We start from the raw sequence: 11669 nt of genomic DNA, 5'->3' as shown, positions 1-11669 counted from the left end.
GAGTGAGCGCGACTTGCTGTAGCTTTCAAGCTCTCACACACACACACATATTTATATGCGAGCTGCGTTTTTTTTTCGCCCCAAGTGCCGTAAGTTGGCGCCGACGTCAAACCAGTTAAACGCGTTGACTCTTGTGGAGCACATCGTGCAGCTCTCGTGTTTTTTATTCAAGCGACTTTTTTATACACAACACACACACACACGCACACAAATATACGTCGAGTGTTTTATATCAAAATCAACCCTTACCGCGCGGCTTTGGGGTGGCAATAGCAAAAAAAAAAACCTTCCCCTGCCTTACAATTTATTTTTGGGCGCAAATATAAAATTTTTCAACTCAAATTTGAACTCAAACTCGAGCATTGCCGGCACCAAAGAGCGAGAGAGCGAGAGCGAGACAACGCTGCAACATTATTAACAACATCATCAACATCAGCAGCAGCATTTGCTTCAGTGTTCAGTTTCTAAGGCCCAGAGGCCTAGGCGATTATCCCGAGTTGTCCTGCCGCATTGCAGCGCTTGTGGCATTGTCAGTTTCATGCGAAACACGAACGCGTTTGGACGCAGCCCGGCGCAATAAAAAAAAACAATCCATTCTATTAGCAACAATACGTAGTTTCAAGTCTTCTTCTTGTTGGGTGTTATGTTGAACAATTTGTGACAATTTGACAAGTGTGCAACTGAACGTACATACATATCTCTCTAACAATTTATAAACTTATTATAACGCTGCTGACTGTGCTGTGAAAATGGTTATGTCGGAGCTACGTTGGCACACCGCTACCGTTGAGGATAATAACAATTCCTTGAAGCATGATTTGCTAAAGACAAACAACAACAACAGCGCCAGAGACGTCTCTGCCGTTCACATGATGCAGAATCGATGTAAGTTGGCAGCATAACAAACGTTAATAAGAATAAAATAATATTAATATTTATTATTTGAGCTTTTTGTGCTTAATTTGTTAAATTTTAAAACTTGCTGTTGCTTTAAATTATATAAACTGATTTGTTGTTGCCTTTTATGCAATTTCAATTGTTGCTTAAAGAAGTTCTGGCAATTTGGATGCCATAAACTCATTTTTGAGCTTCGGCTGCTTCTTTTAAAGCAGTAAACTGCATTTTTGAATATTTTTTATGATGCAAGCAGTTAAATCACTCAAAGCTTTGCAAGTTTTACATTTAAATTTAAATAATTTTGAGCTTCAATTTGTAGTTAAGGCTGTGGCAAAGCTAAAACGAAGCTTCAGTTTGAGTAAAATATTTTTTAAAATATTCTAAATATGCTTTATAAGCTTTGTAAAGTTTAAAATAGCTTCACATAGTTTAATATAGCAAAATATATTTTTAAAATTTTCCAAATATGCTTTATAAGCTTCACATAGTTTAAAATAGCAAAATATTTTTTAAAATTTTCCTAATTTGCATTATAAGCTTTGTAAAGTTTTCTAAGCTTTCCATATGCATTTCCATATATATCTATGTCTGTGACAAAACCTAGAAGTAAGTTTTTGGCATAGATTGAACTAAAATAAATTGTAAATTCTACAAAAGAATTTTAGATCAAGCTCAAACCAATCAAAAATCAGCTTTGAGATGATTTTTATACACTTTGACATTTTTTTTTTAATATCTCAATTTAAAAACCAGAAAAGTTTTTGTTATAAACGAGGCAAACTCTTAATTATTGTAACTTAATATTCCAAAGCGTCAAATCTCTGAAATTTCAGACTAAAATATGAATATATAGCTTTGGCTTAGCTTGAATATGAGGATACGCCTTCTTAGTATTTTATTTTCAATTCTGGCACTTGGAATTTCATCATCTAAGCAAATAAATTAGCATGTGTGAGCGACTGAATCACTTTAGTTGCTATTGGTGCTGGGCTATGATTTAATCAATTAGACTTGGCACACAGGTGTGCATATCATAAATAATAACTCCCGACCCACTTAAGCGTTGCCACTTGTCGTAGCAGTCAGTACTACGCTTTAGATATTTATAACGCAACTGTAACTACAAATTGTAACTGTAAACTAGCCAAGTGTGTGTGTGATCATAAAACTAAAAAGCTAAAGACGCATTGCTCAAGCAGGTGAAGTGGGAGGTGGGGGGGCAGCTAGTTCCAATTTGATTGCTTATCAATCGAAGTCGACATATAGATAATTGCTTATGTTAAACAGCGTTGGATTGAAAACATGTGACGCGCGTAGTTTGCGTCTTATGATTAACATATAGACGCCCCTTGCACTTATCTGGCGGTGCCACTTGAGGCGAAACTTATCGAACGTTAAAACGAACGTGGCAAGCAAATTTTTTTGTCAGTTTGATGTTTTTAATAAATTAATCGATTGAACAATGTGTGTGGAGCGTAGATTATTTTTAGTCATGGGCTAGCAAATGAGCTCATTATGGGGGCCAACGATAAGAGCGCGAAGGTCTCTCTGCTTGAATCTTATCGCAGCCCCCAAAAGCTATAAAAACTCCAACTTGGTCAAGTTAAAAATGTGGGCGTGTTGCCAACACACAAACGTAAAATAAACAAAATAAACCAAAAGCAAAAGCGGAAATCAACTTCCGTTTGCAGCGCCTAAAAGCAGACTGTGGCTATTTTGATTATTTTCGACAGCTCACGCTTTCGCCATCTCTCTTGCTCACACTCATTCGCTCTTTGTGTGCTTTTGTTTTGCTACGAAAATTCATATGAAGAAACAAAGGGCGACGGCGATGCGTGTGTCCAGTTCAGTGGGGTCAAGAGTTCAAGACACGCAGCTTCCGACGCCGCCAGCCAGCCAGCGACGATTCAATCGATAGACAGTCTGCGCACGTGATGCTGCCACATGTGGCAAGAACAGCTGCCCACACACACACCCAATTCTATCTCCTGCTCGCTCTTAACCCAAGTTCATTGACTAATTGTGCAGCTCGCATTTCATTTCGCTTGACCACCCGCTGCGAGTCTTCACTGTAAAATTCTGCACTCGAGGGTTGCGCGCTTTTGTGGTTTTTGCATTTTGCAACAATTGTTTAAATTTTTACGTTTTGCTCATTTTAGTGCCACGCGCGCTTACCCCCCCTCAGCAGCCATCGAGCTGGCGGGGGTGGCTTTTCAGTTTTGATAATTTATGTGGCAGTTTTTGAAAATTAGTTTGCTTCGTCGACGCCTTAAGTGCTGCGCCTTGATTGGGTTACCCAACTGCATTGACCAGCGAGCGAGAGGGTGAAACAGAGCTCGGCACATATGCCCCGAACAGTTTTTATGCCTCAACAGTCGGCGCACATCTGAGATAGTTCGACTCGAGACTCAAACCACTTGAGCTGGGGACGCCAAAGTGTGGCAACAGTTGGTGCGTCACATTCGTCGCTTAATTAGTCAACAGCAGGCAAAATAGAAGCGTGCCACACAATTTGTTGCACCACTTACAGCAGCTAAAAGTGAAATCATTTAAGTTTGCGCTATAAATGAACTTTGAGCTAATATATTTTTGCTATATATATGGTGAGCAAACAATATTTTTGGGTATTCCCTAAGCACTTCGCTTTAATTTACAATCTAATTTAAAGCTAAATTGCGATTAACGTTGGTCAAAGTTCTTGGCAACAGTTGATAATAAATAAAAAAAGAGAGGACTTAGTATGAATTTAGTCATGAATCAATATATATATTAAATTGCACTAGAAAGTGCTATAATAATTTTAGCATAGGCATAATTTGCGCTTTGTATTATTTATAAATTAATAAAAAATTTACGAGAATTATTTTCGAAATTAAAAAAGCGCCTCTAGCTTAATTAGTCATAAATTATTACAACAAATACATAAATTGCACTAAGAAGTGTTTTATAAATTTTAGCTTAGGCATAATTTGCGCTTTGTATTATTCATTAATTTTTAAAAAATTTACAAAAATAAAAAAGAGCTCAAGCGTAATTAGTCATAAATTATCATATAACAAATTATAAAATTGCACTAAAAAGTGTTATAATAATTTTAGCTTTTGTATTCATTTTTAAAAAATTTACGAGAATTATATTCAAAAATAAAAAAGCGACCTCAGCGTAATTAGTCATAAATTATTATAACAAATACATAAATTGCACTGTTATAATAATTTTAGTTTAGGTATAATTTGCGCTTTGTATTTTTTATTAATTTTTTAAGTTAAGGCATATTAAATTTTTACTTATAACTTACTAAATTAGCTTAGTCAAGTAATTTTTAAACTATTTTGAGCTGTTTTTAATAAAAAAAAATTAATTGATTAAATACTTAAATTGTATGCTTAAGCAAATATAATTAATACATTTGCTTAAAGCAACTTAGTCAGTTATATATATTTTTAATTAATTTTAAGTTTTTTAAATGTATATTGAGCTGTTTTTAATAAGAAATTAAATTAATGCATTTAAGTAGCGATTTGAATTGAATTCTTAAGTCTTATATTAATAAAGAATTTAATTCAATTCTCTACTTAAATGGTTTAGGCAAATATATGACTTAATCCATGCGTCTTAGCGCTTAAATTCGTGTCTGGTGTTAGTTTTTGAGCTCATAAATTAGTTAAAGACATTTGGGCGCGTCTCGCTGGCCACATAAACTGCAGTGAACAAATGTTGTCTTGATATAAAATTTCGAATTCAAATTGAGGCAAGCAGGCAGCCCAAGCTGTGGCATATGTGGCAGCAGCAGCTGTGGCACATAAAAATATACTTTTATGCCAGTTGTCCGAGCCAGTCTATCGATTTGCTATAAAGGCAAGAAGACGTTTTCAAATTTTGTTGGCGCTACGTGTTGTCGCTGCACTGCAATTTGCTTAAATTAAAAATGCGCTTTACTTTCTATTTGCAGATATCAGTCGCCTGTCGCGCTCGCCATCGCCGCTGCAATCGAATGGTAAGTAAACTATATTCTATATACATTAAAACATCAGCTGCTGGTCTGACAATTTATTTGTGTGTCCACTTTGGAAGCAGCTGCCGCTTAAACTGGCATCAGTTACACTTAAGTGTGAGGCTCAGATTTTTCAAAAGAGGCACAACCCTTGGCTCAGTCGCTCGCTGGCCACGCGCTGCTGCTTCAACTGGAGTTAGGGTTAGATTTTAGGCAACTAGGGGTTAAATTAAATACCTACAAAGGCTGTCAAAACTTTTGTCACACGTCTTCAGTTTCGTTAAGTTGATTTTGATGTCTTAAGTAGTTTGCGCTTCAGTTACTTTTAATTGTAACTATTCTTTCTATTTTTTGACGTTTTATTGCTTTAGCTTTTTAATATTCATAGCTCGTTATGCACTGCATTAAATTTGCAATTCACACTTTACAAATTTACGTTTCATAATCAAGCCCATGTTGCATGCCCCTTCACACGTTTCGTACTTCGTTAGTCACGCATCCCTTTTTGGCCACAAAACCTTTTCTTATTGCCATTGCTCTGCTTCTTTATTATTGACAGCATTTCGCATGATTTGAATTTTCATATATATGCACGTGTGTGTGTGTGTGTCCATGTGTCCATGTGTGTGTGCTGGACACAGTTGCTGTGATTTCTTTCACATGACTGAAGCTCTCCCTTTTGGGGGCTACCGTATGAAAACATATTTACATATATTTTATGCAAAAATTATGCCGTTATGCACGAGTGTGGGAGCTGCTAACACACACACACACACACAGATACACACACATGCACACACTCAAATGTGAAGTCAAACTGACCATTTGGCTTTTTTTATTGGTTGACCAAATGTGCCAGAGGCGTCGTCTAGCAAAAGGGATCAATAGTATTTCCCAATTTCACTTCTATGCAATTTTTTCATATTTTTATATTATTAACTCAGCATCTAGTTAGCTAAACTACTTAATTTTTTAATTATTCCATTTTTAAACTATCCCTAGTTGTTGCTAACTATTCTAACTAAGCTTCTATATGACTGAACTATTTTATTTTTGCATTTTAACCAATCTTTTAATAAAAAATTAAGTTTTTCACCACATCGAACTATCCCTAGTTGTTGCTAATAACGCTAACTCAGCTGCTATATCACTTAACTACTTTATTTTTGCTTTTTATGCAATCTTTTAATTAGAAATAGAGTTTTGCGCTATTTTGAACTATCCCTAGTTGCTGCCAACTATTGTAACTCAGCTTCTAGTCAAGCTAGACAATTCAAACTCAATCTATAGCGCAGTATATAGCTTGCTAGCTATCCCTATAACCCAACTAACTATGCTAACTCAGCTTGGACTACGTCTCTGGCATTTAGCTCTTCACACAACACATACAAATCGAATTTGCACATCATCTGAATACCAAATGGACGCACGTAGCAAAACCAACAGAAAAAGCAAAAAAAATATTATTTCTGCTGCATGTGGGCGCTGCCCCCAACTGCTGCCGGGCGAATAAGTCATCAAATTCACGTAGCAGCAGCAGCAACCACCGCCGCCGCCAGACTCCGAGAGCTGCTCTGGACCCACAAGTCATAAAGTAGCCCAAGCAAACATATGCAAAAATTTGGACGTTTGACCAGCTGCAGGATGTGATGAGCGAGTCCCACAGACTTCAAAGGGTTGGCAGCACATTTTTTATTATTTGCGAGGGTGGCGCACACACAAGTTTTGACTAGAAAATGAACTGACGCATTTAAATATTATTGCAAATCAATTGGCAGGCGAGCATAACCCCACTCCACCCCTCGCTATAGCTCAGCTGAGCTGTGTATATATTAAAATGCATACAAATAGCAAATTTATACAAATCGGCTGGCCAGGCGGCATTTGAAATGCTAAACTGCCACTTAAAAGCAAAGAAAATGAAAAGAAAACATGAGAATTCCATTTGATGATGTGCGCTCCAGCTCAGCCTCAGCTCAAGGTAGTAACCAAACTATGTAAACTATGACAAAAGCGAGGGTCACACACACGTTTCGTTTGCGGTAGAAAGCCTTTCACCCAACGAAAGCAAAACCCAACCGACTATGAAATTGCACGAAAATTATGCAAGCGAATATGCTAAAGTTATGCAAAAGGACAATTGAGTTGAGCACACACACACACACACACGTTATAAAGCAAAAAGAGGGGCAACAACTTTCGCTAAAGAGACGTTACTTAGTTTTATATAAGAATTGAGCTAATAGTAAATAAAGTGTAGCGAATTTAGCGACTGAATTTATGTGCAAACCAATGAGATATTAATTTATTATATTTGTTAATAATTGTTAGAGAATTTTGAACTGAATTGGAACCATTATATCTATATTCTGTATATATATTCTATTCAGAATTGATTACTTGAAAAATTATAATAAATGTTCAAGCGAATTTAGCGCCTGAATTTATGAATTTATGTCCAAGTCAATGATATATATTTATATATATATTCTTTTTATAATTTTGGAGTGCATTAGTACCATTAGATCTATATTCTGTACTTATATATTCTATTTAGAATTGATTCAAGTCAATTGCTTGAAAAATTATGATAAATATTGAAGCGAATTTAGAGCTGAATTTATGTCCAAAAATTTATAATTTTTATAGAGCGAATTTAAGCTCAATTTAAGTAGATATATATTCTGTTTAGAATTGTTTTGAAAGTCAATTGATTGATAAATTATAGTTAATATTGAAGCGAATTTAGAGCTGAATATATTTATATATATATATTCTATTTATAATTGTTATAGAATTTTGTACTCAATTTAAGTCAACTTCCATGTTGAACTATATTATCATTATATAGTCTATTGCATTGGGATTTGGTTTAGCATTTTTAATAGAATAATAGGCCCTATATCATACAAAATTTAATCATTCACTATAATTTTCGCATTTAGAAGTTCTAAACTTATAGCAAAATTAGAAACAAAACTGCTGCTAAGAAAATTTCTTTCGAATTTCTTGCCCAGTTAAAATAAAATATTTTATAATTCTAAGAAAATTTAATTTGAAAGTCAATTGTTTGAAAATTTATCTTGTTTTCAATTTTTATATAATTTATCATATTCCATTCGTATATAAATTTATCCCTTCATTCAATTTTTGCATTGAGAAGTTCTAAACTTATAGTAACATTTTAAACAAAATTGCTTCTAACTAAATTACTTCCGAATTTGCTGCTAGTTTTAATAAATAATATTTTATAATTCTAATTCTAACACCCTTTCCTATTTTATTTGTCTAGAAAATTTCTTTCGTATTTGCTGCCTATATTTCATACAAAATTTAAATAAACATCGCTATATATTATATATTTGCTGCTTCTATAACACTCATCTCTATATTCTTTGCCTCTTTGCAGCTTCCGATTGCGATGACAACAACTCAAGTGTCGGCACCTCCAGCGATCGTTGCCGCTCGCCACTGAGTCCCGCTCTGCTGTTGTCGCAGCCGCAGGCAAAGCGTCAGTTGCTCTCAATGCAGCCGCATCCGGCGCATCATCAGCCGCAGTATAAGCTCGAGCAGCCGGATGAGGATTATGATGATGCTAATGGTGGCGCTCTCAACTTGACGAGCGACAATTCGCGGCACAGCACGCAGTCGCCAGCGAATTCGGTGAAGAGCGCAGCGGCGCACTCGCCGCCCAGTCAGCTGACCCAAGTGCCGTCGCAGCTGCTGTCACCGCTAGCCACGCCCACTTCTATAAGTGCTGCAGCAGCAGCAGCAGCGGCGGCCGCTTCAGTGGCAAGTGGCATGCAACAAATGCAGCCGCTGCTAGCGCTGCCAGGTTTATCCTCGCCACAAGCGCAATTCGCTGCCGCCGGCCTGGGTTTGAATAATCCGCTGGCACTAGCAGCGGGTTCGATTTCCCCCCAAGATTTTGCGCAATTGCAGCAGCTGCTGCAGCAGCGTCAGGTGGCGCTGCAGCAGCAGTTCAATAGCTATGTGGAGCTGCTGCGAAATGGCAGCCTGGGGCTGGCGCAGGATGATCCAGCGCTGGCTACTCAAGTGGCCACAGCGCAGTTTTTAATGCAAAGTCAGCTGCAAGCTTTGGCTCAGGCCATGCAGCAGCTGCAGGCGCTGCAGAAGCAGCAGCAGCGTCAGCAGCAGCAGCTGGAGGAGTCGCTGGCCATGAGCAAGACGCCGCTGCTGCAGCCGCGCAGCTCCACGCCACGCAGTCCGCTCTCAGTGCATAGTCCGGCGAGCTCGCCGCTGCCGCTGCCGCATGCGCTGCAAATAACGCCGCCCAATTCCGCTGCCAGTCTAAAGCTGAGCGGGCTGCTGACGCCCAGCACGCCCACCAGCGGCACCGTGAGCCACAGCCAATCATCCATGTCCACGCCAGCGCCCAAGACTGTGGCCAGCGCTGCTGCGGCACGCGCCGCTGGCGAACCCTCGCCCGAGGAAACCACCGATTTGGAGGAGCTGGAGCAGTTTGCCAAAACTTTCAAGCAGCGACGCATTAAACTTGGATTCACCCAAGGCGATGTGGGTCTAGCCATGGGTAAACTCTATGGCAATGATTTTTCACAGACCACGATCTCGCGCTTCGAGGCGCTTAATCTGAGCTTCAAGAACATGTGTAAGCTCAAGCCGCTGCTGCAGAAGTGGCTCGACGATGCCGATCGCACTATACAAGCCACTGGCGGCGTCTTTTGATCCTGCCGCGCTGCAGGCCACAGTCAGCACGCCGGAGATTATTGGACGCCGGCGCAAGAAGCGCACGTCCATTGAAACCACCATACGTGGCGCTTTGGAGAAGGCATTCATGGCCAATCAGAAGCCCACCTCGGAGGAGATTAGCCAGCTGGCCGATCGCTTGGGCATGGAGAAGGAAGTGGTGCGCGTTTGGTTCTGCAATCGTCGGCAGAAGGAGAAGCGCATCAATCCCTCGCTCGACAGTCCCACGGGCGCCGATGACGACGAGTCGCAGTACATGCTGCACTAAGTCCAAGTGGCGTGGGGAGAACAAAGATTGGGACATAGACAGTGCAATGTGCGCCTAGACTTCAAAGTATATGCATAGCTTCAAATACTAACAGTAAAACAGGTGTGTACAATTTAATAAATTAAATAATTTTTAATAGTTAAAGAGTCAACAATTATTTTGGCATTTAATTTGAATTTTTGTACTAATTTATTTTATAATTAAATGCAGTAAATTTTTATTTATATTATAGAAAGCGCAGAAATTTTTCTTTAATTATTAAAAAATTTTATATATATTTTATTTAATATTATTTTTAGAATTTTAATTATTTATTTAATATATATTTTATTTAATATTATTTTTTAAAGAATTTTAATTGCATTTAATTAATTTCATATGCAAAACTTAATTTGCTTTAAATTCATCAAAAATATAAAAATTTTAATATAAATATTTTTCTTTACTAATTTCCCATTTTCTTTGCTCTTCCCTTTTCAGGTTCAAAGTCGCAAACACATCAAATACTAGCTTAATTCTTAACTAGTTTAAAGTTAGAACAAGCCACAAATCCACACACTTACACTTAAAGAAAAAACCAAGTGGTTTGTGTTTATGTTAACTATTATTGCTAATCTAATTTTTAAGCCTGAAAATTTGCTGCTCAAGTGCAAACTTTTGAGCTTGAACAACAAATTTTTGTTACAAAAATAAAAAGCAATTTGAAACTTGAACGTTTTGCATTGTTTTTTTTTTTAATTGGTATTAATTAAAATCATAACGCTAACTAAGCTAAGTCGTCTCTTTATGTATGTGCATGTAAAATTTAAATGTTTTTTAAACAAGTCAAAACACAAACAGTTGCTAGCAATTAATAAAAAAATAAATAAACACAAATCTAAGCATATTTATTATTTCGTAAATACTGTGATAATCAATTGAATGATTTTTAATTTAAACACAACAACAAACAAAAAAAATAATAAAAAAATATTTAATTATTTAATGTAATGGGCAAGCAAACTAACAAACTTATTTTAAAACAAAACAAGAATTTAAATGTATCACACAAAAATGTAATAATAAAAAACATATAACTAATAGTTTAATGTATGTATTATAATAAATTGTATGTAAAAATAAATGAAATATCACAGAGCAAATGAATTGTTTTTCTTCTTCTTAAACTAAAGCCAGACAGGCAGCTGATAAGCATCAATGAATGAATTATGAAAAATAAGGAAAAATGAAATGCGGCTGCGATAAAAGAGAAACGCGAAATAAAATTTTAATAAATAACAACATGCAAAACTGAAATTAATTCATGGAATTTTTGCCTACTGATTGAGCATACACTAGATAGAGAGAGAGAGAGAGGGGCGAGTAATGGGGTGGGGGGCAGGCTAATAAGAAACAGACACCCGCAGTTAGAGCAACTGGAGCAAGTTGTAAGCGATGACGCTGCTAAGATATGAGCAGATGCAGATGAGCACCAGACATGACACGAAATGCAAAGAGCGAGAGAGTGAGAGAGATGGAGAGAGAGAGCGAGAGAGCTGACCCAAGCTACTATCAATGAAAAGCCGACTGACTGTGCTGCGATTTGTATGCGTGTGTGTGAGATCTGAGGGCTGTTGTCGCTTTACTTTGAGCAATTAAAAGCTCGCTTACTTGTTATACACTTTGAAAAAATGGCATAGGGTGTCAAGAAGTTATGCTAAATGTATGTAACATGCATTAAAAGGCGTGGCAAACAGCATAAAATGCGCATATACTTAATAAGCAAGACAAGCTGCGTTGATT

General features: G+C 37.3%; 1 protein-coding gene across 1 annotated transcript; it reads left to right on the top strand.

The window, feature by feature from the left end:
* Positions 1–749: 749 nt before the first annotated feature.
* Positions 750–10728, top strand: LOC108608448 (protein nubbin). The gene is given in 5 exon segments (XM_017999827.2): positions 750–885; positions 4850–4894; positions 8301–9592; positions 9594–9989; positions 10368–10728. Coding segments are annotated over 4 exon segments (1767 nt in total). The 3' UTR covers positions 9888–9989; positions 10368–10728.
* Positions 10729–11669: the final 941 nt, after the last annotated feature.

This window comes from Drosophila busckii, chromosome 2L (genome assembly GCF_011750605.1).
Source record: "Drosophila busckii strain San Diego stock center, stock number 13000-0081.31 chromosome 2L, ASM1175060v1, whole genome shotgun sequence".
NCBI lineage: Eukaryota > Metazoa > Arthropoda > Insecta > Diptera > Drosophilidae > Drosophila > Drosophila busckii.
This window is presented reverse-complemented; position numbering and strand designations above follow the sequence as displayed.